This window comes from Motacilla alba, chromosome 4 (assembly GCF_015832195.1).
Source record: "Motacilla alba alba isolate MOTALB_02 chromosome 4, Motacilla_alba_V1.0_pri, whole genome shotgun sequence".
Lineage (NCBI taxonomy): Eukaryota > Metazoa > Chordata > Aves > Passeriformes > Motacillidae > Motacilla > Motacilla alba.
Window position 1 is genome coordinate 53379091 of NC_052019.1, and position 22873 is coordinate 53401963.

Genomic DNA, 22873 nt, shown 5'->3' on the forward strand with positions numbered 1-22873 from the left:
TGGGCTCACACTTCCCCACAGCTCTGAGATTGGCTGATCAGTTTTCAACAAGTTCTAGAGGCTGGATTGCTCTGATGGAGGGAGGAGGACAAACTGGGGTGAGTGATTTGTGATTCTCCTCCACTGGAACAATTATTTGTCAGTCTCTTTTGAGAAATGAGGTCCTTTTCTGGGATAAAAGTAGATATTCAACCTCAGCTGGCTCTTTTAGAAGAAAGGAGGCCCCCAAGGCTGATTTCCAGAATATAATTCAGGGACAAAACAAAACCTGTTTCTTAGTACCATGAAATTTGTTAGAACTCTTGCTCTACTCTCCCTTCTTTCATATAAAGCAAGTATTACCTGAAACACATAATTTACTTCTGCACAAGACTTACCAATTTCTTTACTTTGCCTGGAGGGCATAGTTGAGGTTTGCTGACTGATGCTGTAGAGATACTAATGGGAGCTGAGTTTATAGATTTGTTCTATATGGCCCTGTAAAGATTTTACCCCCAGGGTTGTTTGAAATTCCCACCACTGGAGTGATGGCTTTTATTTTTAATCTCTATGCAATTTTGGGTCTAAGCATGTTTGACAGACACCTCTTTTTACATAATTGCAATGTGGCATGGTGACTTTTTGAAACATTGCTGGTGTTTAACTGCTAAGAATACACACTGCTGCTGTAGTGAAAAGAGGAAAAATCAGAAAAAAAATCCATTCTTCTGGCTCAAATTCACACTGCTGCTAAAGCTTTCATTATTCGAGCAAAGATTGGAACTTCTGATTTTTCAGCTTCTGTTGTCCTGTTGCTATCTGGGCCAGCTACCAAAAGGATCCAAATAGAACTGAGAAAACAGCATAGAACTGAAAAAAATATTTTATGACCAAGCCTGTGAATTTCAGAAGAATAACCGTGAAACACAGTACTTCAGTAAATATTTTTTGTTACTGTGATTTAAAATTAGGGATTGCTTGAGTACTTTGACTCCTGAGGGTCTTAAAATAGTAAAGCTGGCAGCAGAACTGCTCCATTTTAAATTTTCCAATGAAAAAAGATTCTTCTCAATTTAGAAATGTAGAGACTAATACTTCTTTAAACCCAGGAGCATCTTTGAAGTCTGAAAATCCACATTTTTCACTAATTGATCTGTTCTCTCCTGGCTGGCAAGCAAATTTATCACCAAGTTAGACATTGTGGGAAATGAACAAGAAGCCAGGAAGGGATCTGTGTGTGAAGCTCTGTGGTTATGCACAGCAGGTGTAGGCAGTGGGAGGAGGTGCTGCTGTTGTCTCAAGGGGAAAGCATTGGTTTGGTCAGTGTGGTTCTCTCCTCTTGCATCAAAGTTTTCAGTCCTGTTGGTGGACAGGGGAGCAGCAGTTGGCTCTGACTGTCTGGCACAGCTCAATCCATTGGTCCTGTAAATGTGGAACAGTCCCAAGAAGTCTATGGGATGATGGTGATAGGAAGCAATTTGGAAATTGATGGGTTTGGAATAAAAACCAGCCAAACTTCTGCAGACTCATTTTCTCCACCTTCTCTACACTGAGGTTAGACATGGAGTGGACTCCCCATGGGGAACAACTTAAGATATTTTCCCTAATTTGGGAACGGAAGAAGAAGAGACTTCAGTGAAGGTTTATAACCTCTCAATGGGATGTAAAATACAGACAATTACAACAGAAGGAAAAAGAGAGGATCTGAGGAGTTTGAAGAAGTGTGAGGACTGGGAATCCCAGGAAACTAGTGAGACAGTGTAAAGATGATAAGTGTAAGAAAATCCACATTATCATAGCTTAGGAAGGAATTTGAGGTCCAGGTAAGAGAGAGAGAGGGGTTCTGTTTGATGTAGAGGAGAATGTCACTGAATATGGTCCTCAGCAGATATATATCAGGGTTTCCATATTTTGTGGCCAATTCAGACAGAATTAGTCATGGGACTAGGACACTACAAATTGAATAACACACTCAGGGAATTGTGGATATGTGAAAAACTTTGCAGAAGTGCCAAATAAACAGAAAGTTTGATTTTGTGTGGATCTATGGGTTGCCTAAGAACAGCTACAAAAAAGGGCCAAAGACAGAAAAATTGTAAAATGGTTTTTCATTGCTAAGCCTCTTGGATCAATAGATAATTTGTTATAGAAGATTATCTCCAGGAAAAAAAAAGAAGTCACTATTTCCTTGACAGTACATTTTCCAACTACAATTATTTGTAATGCAAAGCACCTCTGTTTTACAGCTAACAATTTGTACTTGGCAGAGGTCTCTGCTTGAACACACATTAAGGGTTGCTCTACCTTGGTACAGTTGGCCAAGTCTTGAGCTGATCCCAGTCAAAAGCTGAGAACTTTTAAAAACATTGTGACCTCTCACAAAGGCAAACTACACGCACAAGATTGCTCTTATTTTTCATTTAATTAAGTCTAATATTTTTCAGCCTCCAGGGTTATCAGGAGAGAACAGCTTGCCTTTGCCTGATTTCTTGCCATGGTTTTATATTGTTCGTGCCTTTCCTTGGGCCACATGTACTTCTGGCTCTTTGTTACTGCCCAGTGGCAGCATGAAGTGAACTGATAAGGGAAGAGGAGATCTCTGAAATTGCCCAGCTGGCTGATTTGGATTCCTCAGATGCTGCTTCTAATGATGCAAACAGTGTTGCAATAATTTCTCTTGGTCTCAGCAACAAATGCCACTAGCTCACAATGAACCATGCCAGAGTGTCAATTTTTCAGTTGCCAAAGGGAATTAGGGAGCTACTAGAAAAATTAATACTGAGGGTTCTAGTTACTCTAAAGCACAGTAAAGACTGAAAGACTTATGCCTAAGTATTTGTAGGGACGTCCTTGAGTTTTTACCCCATTGAGTGCAAAAAGAAGGTAGAGGGAATTCAGTAAACATAAATAGAACAATATGTTTCTTTCAGTAATACATAACTTTATGCTTAAACCCTTCCTGCTACTTAAGGAACAAAGAGCTGCTTGATGTACAGAGCTGGCAAATGTAGACATTTTCCTATTTGTATTCAGAGTAACTAGGGAGGTTGACATTTTGTCAATCTATGCAAATTTGAGCAGGGTTAGTCTCTCTAGAATGCATAAGCCTGGCATACAATTATTTTGTATGGGGAATTTTGCCTGACCCCATCCAGGGTGTGAGGAGAGCACAGAGAAGAGTGAACCAGAGGGTGAACCAGTGTTCAGCACAGTGAACCAGAGACTGAACCAGTGTTTGAGAGGACCGAGTGTCCTTTCACCCAAGTCATTGCCCTTGACAAGTCACTGAATTTCTCTGTATTTCAGCTTCCAAAACATTGGCAAGAAAGTAACAGTATTTTCCACTTTGCAAAGTGCTTTGAGGCTTCTGGAGGAGAAGCACAGATAAGGTTATTTACAATAACCAGGTGTTTAAAAAGCATTATTTTTTTATGTATCTACATAGCAGAAGATAAATACACATTTTAAAATGATGCACATTATAAGGCAGATTTCAAAACGCTGTCAAAGACCTGGAAAGATTTGGCAGCAAATCTGAACTCACATTGGTGTTTGGTTACCAACAGAAATTGAATTATTTTCTGAATATGCATTGGTGCAAACATATACAACATACATGTATGTGTATGCATAAGAAGAACGTCTGTTAATTTGCAATAATTGCCCATTTTGAGTAAGAAACATAAATGACTTGTAGTCTCAGGGAAGAACATTGACTATAGTAAAAAGTGGTCTGATGCCATGGTTTCAGACAGGCCAGTCTTAGGAGAAGAGACAGGAGGAAGTAGTTGGGATTTCCCCTCCATTATTTCACAGGCCTGACTCAGGGACAAACAGCATCCATCGCTGTTCACTCCCCAGCTCCTGAAACTGGCCAGAGTCAGCTGCAATTTGTCTATAAAATCCTACAGCAAATCCATCCCTATCTCTGGTATTTGCAGTAAATATTGAGCAGCAGCCTGAAATACTCATTGACACTGAGTCCTTACAAAATCTGCCCAGACAAGGGAAGTTTCAGGTGCCCCTCCATGCACAATTTAGGTTTTGCAGAATGGATTAGTCAGTTCCATGAGAACTGGAACAAAAACTAATTGAATATTCAAGCAGCCCTTAAGAACTGTATTACCTGATGCAAAATTGCTGCTGCTGTGGATTTTTGCAAACATGAAAATACAAAGCTTTTACAAAGGTGAATATTTAGGGGAAGTGCTAAAATTATGCCATTATCATCCCCAGGTAACTGTATGGCCTTTAATGAGGTAACAAAGCATATGAAGTAGAAATTAAACTAGAAATTAATAATGTTTCTTAATGATCATTAGCTCAAGAGTACTTAGGGCTGGGACTGTAAAAGGAGTCTAAGGCAGTTATATGCTAAGTTTAAAGTGATCTGGGGACTTGGGAGGATTTAACTGCCTGTTTCTCTTGGGTTTCTCTAAAATCCCAGCTGTGCTCTGTACATTCACACACAGCAATGGTCTGTCTGTCTGTCTGATAGCAGCAGATCCTCCTCTTTGTGCAGTATGTACTGTGCCAGTCTGACCTTGGCTCAGACCTGCAGCTACTGCCATTGTCTCACATTTATCAGAGAAACTAAGCCCTGTCCATTAGATAATTTATATACTGCAGCTGCTTTTCCATCAGAGTCACCCAGGACATGATTGAGCTGTTTTGTATCTCTTGGTGGGCTGAGGACTACAGACAGTGACCCAAAGTCATTGTCCTGGCTGCAGGTATTACCCTCATCCCATGCCCTCTGCTTCCATCCTGACATCCCATGGGCAGTGGAAGAGAAAACATCACAAGCAGCACCAGTGACTGGCCCTAGATGGCATGGAAAGAGCTCCAGGAAAGGGATCAGTGTGGAAGAGGCTGTATGGCCTTTCCTCAGCTCTGCTGCTTGTCATAAATGAGATAATGTGAGACTATGCCAAAAGGCAACAAGATAGGGCGTGTTGTGTGATGTTACAGAAAGGGCAGGTCATAAACATTACAGAGAGGAATTAGCTGATGCCCTCATGTGAAGATATTATTATGTGGGCTGTTCATTTATAAAGATTTGGTTGGACTCTTTTTCAGATTCCCTCCACTCCACTGACTGTGTTCACAACTTCCTTTTGTCCTGTTCTGCCTTTTCCCAGCCAGTACACATGGCACTTTAACTCACATCAAAATCCTTTCCACTCTCTTTGGCAGACCTGTTGGGACAGTGTCAGGCACTGTCACCCATAACGGCCAGAAGATCCTTCCAATGACTTTAAAGAACTCCTTTTACCTCTGCAGCATTCATACATCCCTCAATATACCTCACAAGGTCTGGGATTTGAATTTCTGGCTGTTACTCTGTTCAGCAAGGTGTTCCTGGCACGATGAGCAGAATAAGAGATAAAACAAGCAGGAACAATCTGGCTTATGCAAGATGCTTTGCTGGTTTGCACATTAGCTCTCCTGTATTGTTTTAGCTTTTGTTCCATCACCTCTTGGATAATGGAAACTCCTACTTAGCTCTCTTTTCACTGGTTTTGGATCTCAGTTTTGCTGTTTATGCAGTAGATATTTCCAGTTTAGGCCTTACTGAATCAGGTCTCTGAGGACTGATAACTGAGATGGTTAAAGAAGCTTGATTTTAGCACCCTGTATGCTGACCATGCTGGGGACATTTTGATTCCAGAATATTTTAATTTAAGAGCATTTTCTCTATGTTACTGAGAATAAGAGGTCTACAGAGTAAATAATGTCAGACACTGGAGAGGAGAGAAGGAAGGTAAGAGAACTGGACACTCCACAAGATATGAAGAAGAGTGTACAGATATGAAGAAAAAAGGCAATCTCCTGTTTTCGCTCTTCAGTTGATGATGATGATGATGATGATGAGCTCAGCAGTTAAATCCTATTGAGATATTCTCGTTGTTATAGAGACATACTGCTCCTCCAGGAAATTATATTTGTGTTTATTATGGATCACCATATTTGGTTGCACCCAATACATCAAAATAATCTAGGCAGGACCACAAGATGGTAAAGAAAAAACAATTTTCTTCTAAATATTGAGGTTTGGTGTTTTTGCTTGTTTGTTTTTCTTTTTTCTTTTTACATTTCTACAGGGTAAATGTGCTCTGTGTTTTAAATGATCACTTTAAAAAAAATAATTTTTTTTTTCAGAAACAACAAGCTACAATGTTATTACTTTCAGGCTTTTGTTTAAAATGGGATTATTATTTTTGCAGAATGTGTCAGCAGGGATTACTAATTTTGAGCACCTATAAAAATGATGGGTTGAACTGATCCTTGACACAAGAAGTAACTCCCCAAGCCCAGCAATTAGTCAGCTATAGGATGAGCATGAAGATACTAGTTAGGCTTAATAGCATATAATCACTGAGAATCAATAGTAAAAGAATGGTGCTTGCTCTTGATTGCCAGTGGGTAGAACCAATAACTGTAATGTTGTGTTAATTTAAGACTATTTTCCTGTTCACCTGCTTGAATTCATGGGAATTTTTAGAAGTTTCTCTGCCTGCCTTTCTGAAACCTGTTCTTCATTTATGACAAATTTGAAATCAGTAGGCCAGAGGATGAGAGCAGTGACCACAACATGGGAGATGCAACAGAAGGAAAGAGCCTGAAACTTACCTAAAGTGAATTACAGCAAAAACTACTGCAGCAAATTGAGCCTCATCCTCTAAAACAGAATGTTACTGATCTTAACTATGTGCCAGTGTGCCTCAGTTATGACAGAGGCAAATACAGTCCTGTCTGCTACACAGTGCCCAGTGTGATTGCAAATCTCCTGGCTGACCCTGCACCACCTGCCTCCACATGGGTGATGTGACTGACACACAGACAAGACTGAACCCTGTCCCCACCCTGAGCATCCTGATGCTGCTCCTCTCCACAAACCCCAGCTCAAGAGCTACTGTGAGTGCTCTCAACTGCTTCTCTGAGTTGCACTCATGCATTCCCCCCTTGCTACATCAAACTCTGTCACAAGGATTCTGTTATCTTGTCTGGAGCTTTGGCTTTTAAAGAGAGACTGGATTTTTTACTAAATCTTGAAACTCTCCTTCTCCTTTCAACATCTGAAATCAGTCAGGGGGTAAGGGGGGAGCACTTGGTGCAGTGACAAGTAAACACAACTTGGTGCTAAGTCCTGCCAAACTCGTCCTGGCAGCTTTGTAATGTGCTTGTGCCAAACAGATGTTGAAAGCTGGCAGTTACGGATGTACTTTGTGGTGCAGCTCATGGCAGAGAGAAAAAAGTTACGCTGAATAAAGCAGCTCCTTCCAGGCTCTTCCCCTGACCTGCCCAGACCACATCATCTGCACCTCTGTCCCCTACACCACCATAGTCTAGAGTTAGTGTGTTAGGTTTAAATAGCAGAGGCCATCCCTTACAGAATTTGCAGAGTGCCAAACACAGTGGGCTCACATTTTGGAGCAGATCCATGCAACCGCTATCAGGACAAAATTCTAATAAGCCCTTGGCTGTGAGGTATTCCACAATGAGTGGTCTTGGACTGCTGGATTAAATATTTTTACACACACACAAACACACCTGCTCTTGGGATCATGCAGAGTCTAAATGGAGCACAGGAGTCATGATGTCACTAGGAACAAAAGGGAATTTGATGTTCCCCTGGTAGAGAACACTTAAGTCTGTTGTTACTTTTGGAGACTGTCCTGCTATGAAAGGATAAAATTTCAAAAGGTTTCCCCCCGTAACAGGAAAAAGGAACCTAATTGCCAGATATATCTGCAGGAAAACCTTCCTCTTTCAATGTTCTTCTGAGGAGTGATTAGAAGAACAACCTGCTGGAGGGTCAAATTCTATTTCTGTAAAAGGCGGTCTAAAATCAATGTTGCTTCCTTAAGCCACAGGTGTTTATTCATTACAATTCTACAGCAGTGCCAAGAGACACCGTAAAGCCAAATAACCCAACAGTTATAAATCTTTCTCCCTGAAGCAATGATAGGCCCTTGAGTTACCATTTGCCAGTCCTTGTAAATGTGTAGGATTACACCACTTCCACTTTATTCTGGGATTCAGTCCAGTGGTCAGTGACAGGTGATCAAATCTAGATCCCTCATCACTCTAATGTCGTTTTACTTCTTCCATCTGTGTGTGGCTTAAGAATGTTCCCCAACAAAAAGCAATACAGACTGTACACAGCCAAAGTCAGACCTCAAAACAGGGTGGCTCATGTCATCTCCATGACTCTGCCTTCTCTCTCTGCCCCTCCTCTCAGCTCTCTGTGCCTAACAGGGGTGACAATGGTGAGATGAAATGATTTCTTCTTTGTTTTTGTCACAGTAGGGTAATTTGTCCAGTCTGCCTACCACAGGCTATTTCTGCTGGTGCCTGCACAGGGAGGAGAGCCACACAGTAATCAAAAAAGAGCTCAAAGTACCATGCAAAGTGGTCCTGCTCTTCCATCCTCCACCAAATTTCAAGCAATGATAGCCTCCCTTCCAGATGACTCTGCAAGCTACCAGGATTAAAAGCTGTGTTTGTTTCTGTCATGCCTGGTTGGCTTTTAACTGATGTACCACTTAATTGCAAAAAGCACTGGCAGAAAGCAAGCTGCCTTCAGTTTCTTGGCCTTGTTTTTCAGTGTTATTTAGATTCCAAATAGGCACCTAGCGGCAAAGCCAAAAATATAAAGAGGAGATAACAGGGATTTTGACCATCTTCCATGAAGCATTCCTGACTTGGGTTAATGTTCTGCACAGAAACCTATCTCTCATTTCCTAGATGGATTTTACTCCTTTGCTAAAGAGACTGCAGAAGAATCCCCTATGTGTCATTTAAGTCCTGAAAATGAAGCCAAAAGTAATTTGAAGGATGAATAGGGGTTGTGGATAGGGGTATTCTTTCTCTCACACCTTTCCTGATATAATTTTCTACTCTGCCACAGCTATTTTATTTTTCATTTCTAGTTTTTTCTAACAGAATACACGGGGCCTCTTCTCATATATCTGCTCTTCTACATTCGCCTCTCGACTATTTATGATCAAGTGGAAAGCAGGAAGAACTTCCGCCACCCTGTGGTTCAGTAAGTGACACTTGTGGGAATTATTTTCCTGTATCATGAGAAGCCAAAGGATGGAGATTGCATTTCCAGAGCTAAGGGTGGTACAGGGGGTCTGAAGCTGCCCGCCTCATGTCAGATTCAGTCATTACCAATACCTGTGTGTCATTTTAGCAGCACTCATGAGCTTGACCATAAATGGGATCCCAGTAATGGACCACCATGGAGATGCAGTGTTTTCCTCAAATACTATGACATCAAATCAGAAAGTGAAATAATAAACACAGTGGACAGTAACCCAAAGTCATGCTTGACAAAGAAGACAAGACTTCAGGTGCTCCACTCCCAGTTGCCTTAAAGCACATTCCTGCTCTTGAGATGAGCAGCATCAGCATCCAGCACAGAAGATAACTAACCCCACACCAGCTCTCACCTAGGCACAGGAAGGAGGAAATTCAACAGGTGTGCAAGTCATGAGTCAGGTCAAGAAACTCAAAAGAAGCACCTCCACAGAATGGCAGTAGAATGCACCAGGCAGACTGGGAGCTTTCACACTTGAAGGAACTTTCCTTCAGTGGAATTGTCCCCATTCTGGGTGATTAGTGCCTGGCAGAAGGGTGACAAGTGATCAAGGAAAGCCTGTCACCTGCATAAGCTGGACACTTATAGGAGGGTACACAGGCACCTAGGAGGCTCAAGGACTGTACAGCTTTCCCACACACTTCTTCCACACTGTGACTGCAGAATCAGGGGAACTGGTAGACAGCAGAGAAATACAGTGAGTAATAATGCCATTTACAGATGGAGGAACAGGCACTTGGAGAGACATTAAGAGAGTTAGTGGAGCTGGGAATGAGAACACAGAATAATTGAATTCAAATCCAGAGCTGCAAGATACTTGTCTTCCTTCTCTTGTGCATATGCTTAAAAGGAGAGAGTTTCTGGCAGCACAGAAGAACCTGCAATGCCTTTGCCTTCTTTTGGGTGGGCAAGGGTTGTGAAGAATCCTGCCTGTGACCACTCCTTAATGGGTTCATCTGAGGTCCCCATCCTAAGCCAAATTAATTAAAAAATTTTCAGCAAAGCTGGAAATTTGCTCCAGGCTTTGGATAAGTTGTTAATTGTTCAAAATTCTCTTAGCTCAACTCTCTCTGGTTTAATTACTTTGAAATTGTTTAATCTTTGACTTTAGCTACCATACACAATGCATAATAAAATTATTTGAGAATTCACATGCTGAAAAACACTTTTCATTTATGTCTTATAATTGGTTTGCAGCAAGAGGGGCTATGGTAGTACAGTAAATGTAAGCAAGATAAAATGCCATCAGGAATCACTCCTGACATTTGTTTCTGAAATTCAATCACTAGGAGCTGCAGCTCATTCTCAGAAGCAAATCAGCAATGCCTGTTATTGTTTCATAATCTTCCTCAAAAGAGAATCAATATAATAATTTCTACCACAATTGCCTCATTTCTTTATAACAGGCAACAAAAAAGTCACCAGTATGGATTAACTAGCAACAAAATCTCATTTTGCATCCACAAGGAAATGAAACACAAACTACATCCATGCAGCTACTTGAGTTGGCAAAGGACAAGGAAACCATTCAGAAGATATTCAGAATGTTTTTAAATGTCAGACACATCCTACAGGAGCATTAAGGTGGCCTTAAAATGTGGGAGACATCTTTTGGAAAAGCACATCAGACACCTGGCTGTAGACACAGCTGTCCTGTCTAAATGTCTTGCCAGGACTATGTATCACATTCAGAGCTCGAGGAGCTCTTTTTGTTTCAAGGCTAGTAAAAATAAGTTGCTTTCCTGCAAAATGCAAGCAACTTTGTCTAACACTGAAAATTATTCCATTAATCTTTGGTTCCAGATGCTTCAATTAAGATAGTATCTTAAATCCCACAATTTTATTGTGACTGCAGTTTTGGAATATTAGTTCTTATTCCTTTCATGACATTAACTGGGAAGTAATAAAAACAATCTTTCACTTACCTTAATTTCCTTTTTTTTTCTCTTGCAGCTTGGCCTGCTTCTGTCACTGTTTACACTACATCAGACATCTTCTGGAGACATTATTTGTTCACAAGTTTTCGGAAGGGCACACTCCTCTGAAAAATATGATAAAGGTGACAATATTTTTATCATCTTGTGTAAGAGAGAATATCCTCATATCAAAGAAGTCCTTGGAAGAAGATAGAGAAATAAAAATTAATTTATTTTGTAGCTACAAGAATTATATTTAGTGAAAATACAGATAACAGGATGGATTTCAGGACCATGTCCTTGAGGACATAAATTGAAATCAATGTCCATTTTTGCTCCTGCATGTAAATGTCCACTTTGACTCATTCACCCAAGGGGCTGATTGTCAAGTCCAGGTTATTTTTCAGACTCAGTGCTGTTTTATGGTGATAGCTGCCTCTGGAACATCTAGCAGTGTTGACAGAAATCATACACTGCTTCCTTGGTGAAGTATAAATACAGAGCAAGAAACAGCCTTGTGCTAGGGAGTGAAAATCAAATTACAAGTAGGAAAAAATCATTCTCCTTCTATAGATGGAGGCCTCAGGCAGAAAGATACTGAGCTGGCCAGGTCTTCTCTCTTCCAAAGCCTCCTGAATTTCAACAGTGTGTCATTACTCACTGGCCTTCTTTTATTTTATACACTCTGTCTTGGCCATTTTGTATCACCCCTCCATCCCATTCAGTGTGATGTAAAGACCTTCCCTTTAAACATTTAGGATTCTGGTGAAGGAGATCAACACATGGGTGTGATACAGGTCTTCACTTTTACTCTTCCTTGTTTTGTCTGGTTTAGTGTTCTGTTTGTCTTGCTCTATCTTGCTAGGAAATGCTGAATTTCTGGTACAGTAACAGCTCAGCTGTGTTAAGCAGCCCTAGACTTGGAGAGGGCCCTCTAGAGCACTGCTCATAGAAATGTAATCTTCAGCAATAAAATCAAAAAAGGAGAAGTGCCAATTCCTACAACAGGAATAAAACACATTAAAAAAATCTACACTGTGTCCCCAGTTTTTTTTACTGGCTTCACAGCATCTTAGAAAGATATATATTCTAAGGCTCACAAGCTACTGCAAAGCCTTTCAATAGTCACCCAGGTTTTGCACTTGGCAGAATTTATACTTTTAAAGTTACAGTTTGCACTTCCTTATTGCCCTTTCAAAAGAATTATCTGTCTGTTCCAGGGCTGTGCCTTTTACTGGGGATTCACATCCTGGATTGCATACTACATCAACCACCCACGGTACACGCCGCCATGTAGGTATGGGTAGGACACAACACTGACAAACTCGTTTTGACAAAGTCTTTGCTGTGTAACCTGAAGTTCTCCAAAATCAAGAAATTGGTCCCACATTAAATCATATGACTTATCCAGCCAGAAATTAGTCTTTGCTCCCTGTCAGGAGGAAGATTGTTGCGCTGGAAGCGACTCTGCTTTGTGCCATTGAATGTTTGTGCCTGTTCAGCAATGGTCAATCACTGTCCAGTTTATGAACAGGACATTTTGGACAAGCAGAGAAAACACAAAGATCAATATATTTTGCTCATCTTCACAACATTTGTATTAAAGAAGGCAGGAGAGAAACAGAGCTGGTTGCATTTTATTGGAGGAGATATTTACTTGCTAAAGATACATAATTTTCATGAAAATTAGGGTTTTGTTTTTTTTTTTTTCCTGAGAAACCAGTAAAAATCCATCACATACTGCTGATAACACAAAGATTTTTTTTTTAATTTTCAGATTTCATCCATAATTCTGTTCCCTCTTATCATATTTTGTTGTTGCACTACTGTTTCTTCATGATTTTTTTCTGTTTGCTCCGTGTACTTTTGCTTCTTTTGAGAATAATTGGCACAGGTTTTATTTTCTGCTACTTGTTATACCTTAGTCTTTCTTTTCCTCTGTATCTCAGATTTATATATGAACTATGGGGAAAAAGCGTTTGCTTTGCCATTTTTATTTACACTTAGTTAAATTGCTAAGTTTTTTCAATCAAAAATTTCTCCTAGATGACAGTTGGATTTGGTGCGTCTTTAACAACAATGCTGCAAACAATGCAGAAACCTCCCTAGACACAGTTTTTAGCAGCCTGGATCTATGGATAAGGCTGCAATTCTCAGCCTGATTTTGACACTGACATTCACTACACTCCCCTTCTTGCCTTTTCAAGGGATTCACCACCACCAGCTGCTTTGACAAAACGCTTGGATATATGAAGCTGGCAAATACTAAAAAAAGTTGGGTGAAACCTGCCTTGAAATGAGCGGTGTAAAACTGGCATTTCTAGAGTGCTGTTACTGGTTGTATTGTCTTCATATTGTGTGTGATAATATCCAATCTTTCTGCAGAGCCTGTCAGGAAAGAAGCATTTCTGCTCCTCAGCACTAGATTAATTTCATCCATAGCAAACCATGTGCATACTGTAAAATGCAATTTATAATTTCATTCTGTTTTCTAGCATTTGGCCACAAACAAGTTTTGTACGCTGCTCTTGCTTTTCTGGTATGTACAAAAATGAAGTTTTATTTATGATTATGGAATAGGATTAACTCACAATTTAGCAAAATGCAGTAATGCTTCTGTGCATTTAATATTAATATTCTGTATATAAATACATGTAAGTCCATGCCCACAGCCTTGTGTACTTTGACTGGATTTAGTACTGATCTATTAAGGCTTCTCAGTCAGGAACTGTCCTACTAATATTTATGTATACAGAGTTTAAACTGAAGTACTGTATTTGAGAGCTGTGAGAACATCATCAGCATTATTACTACTGGTAATTGTGTTAGAACATTAATATTTAGACAGACTGAAACTGGTCATTTTTAAATCACTGAAGAATTATGTATCAAGCAGACGTTGCAATAGTTCGGTGTACCCTGAATAACTTACATCAACAGCTATTAAAAACAATACAAATAAACCCTAACAGATTGGGATAAGCCAAGGGAAAGTGTAGCTGATGAAGGGTGGCTGAGACTACCCAACTTGCTGTTTGAACATAACTTTATAGTGAGACAGAGGCTTGGTAAGAAGTTCTCATGGAAATGTATATCCTCTCTGTCCTCTGGAACTGCTGAGCCAGAGCCAAAGCATCCTCTTTGAAAATCAGATCAGTTTCCAGAAATGACAGGGTGATGGGACATCAATATGTCTAGGCTCCTACAGGCAAACACTATTCAGAAAAACATCCATGAACTCGTTAGCAATATTTAAATGCTTTTGTAAAACGGGACCCTTAAAGGTCACAGTTTTGGCAGTCTTTGGGTCAGTCCATGCAGTCCTCAGTTTTTCTTGCTCTGATAAGGTTCAGCAAAGACAAAAAAAATACTTCTGTGAAGAAGCTCACACACTCCATGATGCTCTAGAGCCAAAAGCAATAGCCCAGTACTACAGAGACAGGAGGTTGTGGCACTGGAATCCAGCAGTACGCCCAGAACCTTGCTGTGTGCACCCTTCCCAGGCTCAAGGGGTGTTTGAATCCAAGCAAACCGCTTGCCTGAATATTCAGTGCTGCCAGCAAAACTAGTCCTCATCAAAGTCTCTGCTTAGAGAAAGCCTCCTTTTCCTTTGAAACCTCCTTCCCGGCATCACTGGAACATGCCCTGCAAGGAAAATGCTGCCATCAAGCAAAGGGATGAGTCCTGTTGGGGGTGTTTGTTATAAAATATGTCAATCCCCTTAAGATCTGCATCAGCACCTGGTCCAGGCTCTGAATTCTTACAGCTCTTTTGAGAGCACCCTAACCAAGGAAATTCAAGACTCGTCCCTTTGAGATCCTTGTGTTGGCAGATTCCCAGACAAAGAATTTAATACGTCAACACATGAAATAAAATAATTTGAGCTGTTTCCACAGGTTTCTAAAACATATGAATAAAATATTTGGAAGATTTCTTTTTTATTTTTTTTCTACCCTCTTTTAAGACTTGTCTTTATTACATATCCTGATTTAAGTGTATACATCTGCAGCTGCTGTAAACATCAGTAGTGAATAATGTGAAGAGCTTCTGCAGGTCCTCCTGGAAGATTCTCATGTTTAGAGAAATTAAGCTTTGCAGGGATGTTTTTCTCATAGGGTACACTTGGAATATAAAGAGGGGAAACAGTGCGTGGGCTTCAATATTTTATAATTGTAAATAGCTTCAGCTTTTTCTCTGCTGTTTCCTGCTGCCCCATATTTTATATATGATAAACTGAGGTCTAGCTTAAATTTAGCAGTGGTTATCAATGAAGAACATTAACAGTCACATGTCTAAAGAGGGACATACAAGTTAATCACAGCAGAATGCAGCTGCAGAGTCAAAGGTAAGCCAATAAAAATCCCTGCAGAAATGCCTTTAGCTTATTTTATTAGAATCAGTAGGGGTTAATTATAGTGTGTGAATATCTCTTGCTCTACAATACTATAGGCATCTCATTAGCTATAGTGTTTTACAAAACCACTTCTAACCACAAAACCTATTTCTTTAAAATAATAGCAATCAGGAAAAACAAATCACGTTCCCAGCTCATAATTGGAAGTATGTAAATTAAAATTACGTCCATTGCTATGCTTAGAGTTATAGCTTCTGATATGGTTTTTTATAATGGAATTTCATTTTCTGGCTATTTAGTGTTCTATATCTGGTATTTATAGTAGAGCATTGTCAGTTAGTTGGAATTAAAAGAATTTAAAAGGACAGCAGGACTTGAACTGTAACTACCTACCCATGCAGAATAACAGCTAATAAAAGATCTATTTATGAATAAATCTGATTTAAATCTTCCAAATAAACCCCACAAAAATCTCTGCCAAAAAGGGAAAATTCTTCAACAATTCTTCTATCTACAATGTTCTTCCAGGTAATAGCACATTTCAATATAAAATGAACTTACATATTTCTTTCAATTAGCTTTAACAAAAATTTGTTATGGATGACTTTCAGAATTGACTTAAAAATGACAGTTGAAGCTCTTATATTTTTGTATTAATTTTGTGACTTCACACTTTTAACATCTCTAGGTTTTAACATTTTCCTTTTTATTTTAATTTCTTAAACATTTTTGACCCTTGCAAAATATAGGATGATAATTATATGAGAAAATGTAACTTTTAAGCATTTTTTTGAGAGGCCAAATCAGTCTTCAAACCCAGAAATTAATAAAAAAGTTCAATTCAGCCTGAGCTTGAACTGTATACACCATTTTAGTTTTCTTCACAGAGTAGGGGAAAAATGAACACCGTAAAATTACATAGTTGCGATGACAGGTTATCTTCTTCAGGAATTTAAACTGATTTTCCTCCCAGTTCCCATTTTAAATATGGGCAAATATATTTTCATTCTTCAGCAGTCGTAACTGATGAAGTACTGAAAGCCTGAAGCAAATCTGAAATCAGCCTGTGCTACAGGCTGTACAACCAAATGGAGAGAAACGGTACTGCTACCAAAGGTTTGAAATACCTAAATGCTAGAGACCAGCTTTGAGAAGCTGGTTATGGCTGGAAAGGGCATGACCAGAGAGTTCCAGAACCAGGAAGAGTTGGCTCCCCTTCCTTCATCAATCCCTGACTACTGTCCATTCAACCAGTCTGCCTTTTAGATACTACTGCTTTTTTAATCACCCTTTTTTTCCTTCCTCTTCTGCTGAACACCTTTGAAGGCGTGTGCAGGAAGAGGGCTAGGGACATTAACTCGTGACATCTTTACAAAACCAGAGGTCAGCTTTTCACCTGCTTCTTTGCAGCTTGGATTAAATCCAGAAAAAAATCAAGGAGAGCATCTTGATGAATGCCTTAGAGCCAGGGAATCTCTCTGATCTCCCCAGAGCCAAACACGTTGCACGTGCTGAGCATGGGAACCCCACTGAAGGCCTGGCTGCACAGAGCTCTGTGGAGATGTGCCAGAGGTTTCCACCCCAGGCTGCACCCACAGTGTTCATTGGACAGAGATCACAGGCTGTTTTTTGAATACATATTTCCTGGATACAGAGACTGAGTTGTAATGGGGAGGGTTCTGTTTATGCACTGCATGCAGTTGCCACAGCCTTTTAGGCATACAACTGAAAATATGTTTTTAATGTCTTGCAGATGTGTGAAGCTGGAAACCACTTTATCAACGTAGCTTTAGCTCACCAAACCAATTCAGGTCTGTCTTTGTTTCCTGTTCCTTAACCTATCCATCTTCTGCTGCTGTACAGTAATTTATGTACCTACATCTATTGCATAAAGAAAGATGAAGTAGTAACCATGCCATTGGTCTAACACCTTCAAAAAATTGTGACAAGGAAACATTAGCAACAGTGCTGTTGTTTCAAAACTTATAGAAAATTTATCTTAATTAGATACAACTGCAATTTAAATATGGATTTAAGCACTGAAGTCCTTTAAAGCATGCTGGTGACTGACATCAATGTATTTCATTTTAAGTAAGTCTCAAAAACTTCTAAACTACATCACAGAATTTTTAGACACATTCATCTCAGGCAAAGATGTACATGCATATATTCAAATACACAGAGACAGACTCATAAATACTTACATAATGTTTATGTATGTTCTTAGCAGGTTGGGGTTTCTGCATTTTTTTGTCATGAGAATAAAGGTAATACAATATATACTGGAAAGTAAAATATGTTTTCAGACACTAATAGTGTAATTTCCCCACTAGAACACCCTATTAAAGAAAATACCACAGTATGATCAGCTTGACACACAGAAATCAGTTTCTATTCTGGAATGTTTTCATGCACTGTGGTTAGGAAACTGCTTATGTTATTTCTTGCAAGGGGCTTAATTCAGCTTAAAAGAAGAAAGAGCCAAAAAATTGATTTAAGTTCTTTCTCACTGGGATAAATACAGCTTTTTCTACCTCAAAAGATTTCACTGAAACTTTTCTAACATGTTGTATCCTGAGAGCATTGGCCCAGGGAATTGCTGTTACATAGGCAGGCTGTGATAAGGCTCAGTTCCCCTCTCCCGGTACTGAAACTGGTTCTGATTTTCCCTACCCTTTGTTTGTTTTCTTTTTTTGCCTTTCACAAGGAAATAGAACCTGTTTTCCAAGTCCAACCTACAACCCCTTCACGTGGCTCTTCCTACTGGTATCCTGTCCCAACTATACATATGAGGTACATGACTTTCTTCTGCTTATGTGCAAAGGGTAGGTGGTTGCTGTTTCAGCCTTTGTCTGCAGAAAATCTGCAACACCTCAGCGCAGTTTCCTCTGCACATCCATCCTCGTGCTTCATATGTCAGAGTCTCCTTCTCCCACAAATGTTTCTCCGCCAGACCCTCCTCTTCCCTCACATCACTATCACATGGACTTTTGTCTATATTCCCCTCCACTACAGTCTCCCCAGTGATCTAAAGATTTACCACCCATCTCTTCACTCTATCCAGCACACTGGGGGGTTAATTTCTTACTACTTTTCCTCTCCCATTTCCAGTACAAGTTCCACACTCTTTTTCCATGGGGAGCTTTTGAAAACTTGCCATTTTGCTTTACATAAAATATAGAACTAACTGTGCCTTTTTCTTTGCCACAGGCTGGGTCATGGATTAGTTTCACAGTGATGACACAAACTCTGCCAGGTAAGTTTGAAACAGAATGAAGACAGCATTTAAAGTGGTTGTGGAAGAGAATTCTGGAAATCTAAGATTTGCCAAAAAAGTTTATAGTATATGAAATATTTCCATCATATTTAACATATGAGATAAACCTCCAAGATGCTTGTAAGAGCAGCCTGCTTAGTGGAATTTGTGACTCTTGCTCAGTACTTTGCTGCATCCTTAGAAGACCTAAACACTCACAAAAATATGGCCCCTGGGACTGAGCTCTCCAAAACATTCACTTTTTAATTCTTCTTCCATTTCAAAACAGAAACCTACAAAAACTACTTGTAAGAAGTAGCCCCACGTGGCTTACAAATGGAAAAGAATGAATTTCAAAAGTGGGTTAAACTGCATCATGCAAAAATTAAATTGAAATTTTATTTGAAAAGATGAAATGTTCTTGTGTTTTAGGCTTTGGTATGAAAATTATCTGAAAGTCTGGGGACATTGTAGGGCTGTCCCTAGAGCGGCAGGAGCAGAAACATACGCAGCACACTCATCCTTGCTGTAATTGTCCCAGACGTAGCTTGGACACCACATGGATCTGATTAACCACCTCCACATTAATCAAAGGATAATGAATTTGCAAAATGTAAATGCAGTGAAATTATCCCCTATTTGGTGCCTATTTGCTGGATCAGGCAGCTCCTGCCTACTTGCTTTAGGGCCAGGCTCTCCCCCTACACAGCAGAGAGTTAGAGCACAGCTCCCTGTCATGGTTGGCAGCCAGAGGCAGAAACAAAGAAGTGTTGTAGTTCAGAAGTAAACTAGAAATATGGTTGAGGGAGGTCATGGGTTGAGACAGCACCATGGCCAAGGCAGTCTAGTGATATATGGATTTGTGGTGAAGTCAGAGGTGGTAGAGGCGGTACAGGGTATGTCTAGCAAATGTAAAGGTCATCTGTGTGAATTCTGAAGTGGAGGCTGAGCCTTGGGCTATGGAATATCAGCAACTGCTAGGCTGAGAGGAACTGCTATGTTGTCTCTGCCCACAGAAGAGACTGCAAATATTTCCATAAACCCTACCGCATTTCCAGAAACAGGCATTGAAAGAACACACGTGATCCTTTTCTTTGAATATTTTTCCTTGCTAGTTGGCATCTTTGCTTTCCTGATGGTCATCCAGATGTCTCTGTGGGCCCAGAAGAAGCACAAGCTGTATCTGAAGAGATTTTATCCAGAAGTGCGGAGAAAAGCAGCTATGATTCCCATCATCTTCTGAGATTGTCACCAGAGCTGGAGCCTCAATGTACACTTCAAGAGCCAACTTAGAGTAAATGAGCCATTTCATTCAGGAACTAAGTGGATCAGAGGAGAAACTATTGGATATCTTTTTCACGAAATTAACAGTTCAAGATGAAGAGGTTTTAATTAAATGCAAAAATTTAGCTCTTGAATTCTTGGTTCCTGCTAAAAGATATGATTTAATTAGATTTTCTGTAATGGAGCTAATTGAAAAGGGACAAGAAAATTGCTTATATTGAAAGCTAGATATTTAGCTGGTGTAAATGGGCACAGATGCTGCTAAAATTAATGAACACAACTCATCTGCCACATTCAGGTATGGCAATTTTAAGGTTCAGTGTTAGATGTTGAGGAGAGTCTTGGATTTTTTCATCATAAGACGTTTCACAGCCTTATTTTTATTAAACTGCACAGAAAAATCACATTGTGCCTCAGTTCCTTTAAAGCATCACATCAAAGGATGACCACTATGGTGTGAATACTGTTTAGTCTAGCTTCACTAAGTTTTTCTTTTTTCTTTTTTTTAATCAAATCTCATAGCAAATTGTTTAATACAAACGAGCTTAAATTTCTCACTGCAAAGAGGACTGTCTTTCTTTTATTTTTAGGTAGGCAGATCAGCCCCACAATCCCACAAGGGGACTGCTTGTGACCGCTTCCCATCTTGTAACTAATTTGAGGCATAACCTTGGGTACATCATTGAGGCCCACTCCCCTTTCTCACACTGAACAGTCTGGAAATAGCAGAAAACCTTTTGCACTAACAAGTGTGTTAAGATCCCCTTGCTCAGTGCCTGTGTCCAGACACCATTCACCTTACTTGCACGAAGCAGTGTGAAATCCTTGGGCACAAGGTGAAACAGAGTGTGGCTCATTATCCAACAGGAAAGAGATGCTAAATGCATTTCAGTCCATATCTGAACTGCCTCAGGTGGACACTGCTGACAGGCTTCAGCTCCCCTTCGCCTTGGCCAGGCTCCATCTGCTACTTTGCTTTCCAGGATATTATTTTTAAAGGGATTCTCTGGACTTGTTATTCAAGCCCTGAAAATACTGAGTAGCTCTCTTTGCAAATCAGTGGCACCCATGTCATGCAGGAGCTCGATTTTAGTAAGGCAGAGCAAAAGAACCAGAATTGTTTCAGCAGGTATTAGGATATGAAGAGTTAGGGCATTGAGTCCAGCTTTCATTCTATTTCTGTTGCACATTTATCAATACCTTTTGGTGCCCTTAGGCTGGTGAAAATAATCTTGCCTAAAGAATTTTATAGTCATTAGACAAACACTGGAGTACACCAGCAAGGCAGGCAGTTTGTCTCCTAAAGGTGCTGTTATCTTTGCTCTAGCTCAAGTGTTCTAACAAAGTTAATTTGCCTGGTAAATTGGGTTCACATCCCTCTTCTAATGTTTAACTTGCAACACTTATCCTATTAGCCACTGTAACTCAGTTTCATCTTTGTAATGTAAATACATCACTTTCCATATTTTTTAACTTGTAACCTGTGAAATAAAATTTTTATTCCTCTCAATGGAAAACCCTAATCAAAGTGAATATCCAGTTCTCTGACCCAGACTGCTAATAAAGATCTATTTTTAAAAAATTATTTTCTGTACTCTTTAATCAAATACTTAACCACAATATTTTTAAAACTCTGGTTTTTTCCAGGCAGTGTTAGATGTGTGAATAAAGGCAGTGTCTGTTTTTTTTTTTAATCCAGCTACTGAAATTCTTTTCCTTTCGTGTTTACTAAATGTCTTATTTTAGCAATCTTAAAGTGTTAAAATAGTCCATGTAGGATAGCAACTTATTAAAATCAATTACTTACCCAATAATCTTTTGATTGCAATGGCTGCAGCTTTAAGTCTGTTCAAGGCATTTTTCTTGTGGGATTCCAATTGTTACGAACACGGTTCCTATTCAACAGTTAGCTTAGGTGGAAGAAATACTTCTGGAATTGTTAATTCCCTGTTTATTAGTTGGTTATTCAGTACATGGGGTGAGGGGGAAAAGAGTTTTGGCTCCTGAAGTAAATGACTGAAGTTTTAAAGTAAGGGAAAAAGTAAAGTAAAGGGTGAGAGCAAATACTGGGTAGGAACAAATGAAGATACATTGCAGAAGGCTGTCTCAGATAAACATGATAGATATTTTGAGTTTCACCAGTGGGGTGTTGATGAGCTAAAACTGCTCTAAACAGTGTTAAATGGGCTCACAAATAGCAATAAATCTAACTTCCTGCACCTTTACCTTCCTACACATCCTCCTCTGATTTTCAGAGCAAGTTCCATGCAATTAGAAAAGGTAAGCTAACTTCCTAAAATGGGGGGCATATTCTACTTCAAAACAAAAAGTTCATAAAAATCACCAGTTTGTTGTTTTGATAAACACTTCAGAGACCTTCCTTACAGACCACCAAAAAAAAAAAAAAAAACAAGCAAAGAAAAGAAACCCATACAGTTATAAAAATTATTACTGTATAAAAACATCAACAGTGATTTTAGCCCACAGGAACCATGCACATTTTCAACCAAAACACTTGTCTTCACACAAACATTTTGATGAGGAAGTTTCTCATAATTGTGCTGGTTACCTGGAGAAAAATGCCTCATTAAGCTCTATATATCCAGGTCTTTCTCCTATGAGGGACTGATGAGGAAGTAAGTGGTCAACTGCAAATTCCTTCATCTGTGTTTTCTCTCAAGTGCAGACTTCACTTCCCAGAGCCACCAGTAGAAGGAAGGCATGGGCAAGGCCCCCAACTACCAGAATCCCACCATGTTTCAAGGTTAAAGGAAGTCAACCTCCAACAAGAGCCATAACAGCTCACAGAGGCAAATTACATCATTCCTCACAAAAGGGAGGAGGCAGGAGCACAGGACAGCAGGAAAATCAAGTGGTTGAAGTTGGAAACATGTTCTGGTTAGCCGTGAGGAGCTGCTACAGACTCGTATATGGGGCAATTCCTGCTTAACCCTCTTCAGGAGGGAAGCCATCAG

The 22873-nt window shown here is 39.7% G+C and overlaps 1 protein-coding gene across 4 annotated transcripts in view; it reads left to right on the forward strand.

The window, feature by feature from the left end:
• The window catches only part of TECRL (trans-2,3-enoyl-CoA reductase like), a 58519-nt gene extending 37036 nt beyond the window's left edge, over window positions 1-21483 (forward strand). For 2 of the 4 annotated variants that reach the window (XM_038135500.1, XM_038135499.1), the window contains exons 5-12: window positions 8916-9031; window positions 11042-11147; window positions 12225-12297; window positions 13500-13543; window positions 17112-17169; window positions 18066-18151; window positions 18569-18614; window positions 19730-21483. In XM_038135500.1, the coding sequence (XP_037991428.1) occupies window positions 8916-9031; window positions 11042-11147; window positions 12225-12297; window positions 13500-13543; window positions 17112-17169; window positions 18066-18151; window positions 18569-18614; window positions 19730-19857 (657 nt within the window). In that variant the 3' untranslated portion in view covers window positions 19858-21483. Of the gene's footprint in view, window positions 1-8915; window positions 9032-11041; window positions 11148-12224; window positions 12298-13499; window positions 13544-17111; window positions 17170-18065; window positions 18184-18568; window positions 18615-19729 lie in introns of all 4 variants that reach the window. The other 2 variants (XM_038135501.1, XM_038135502.1) reach the window with 2 other exon arrangements.
• The last annotated feature ends 1390 nt before the right edge of the window (window positions 21484-22873 follow it).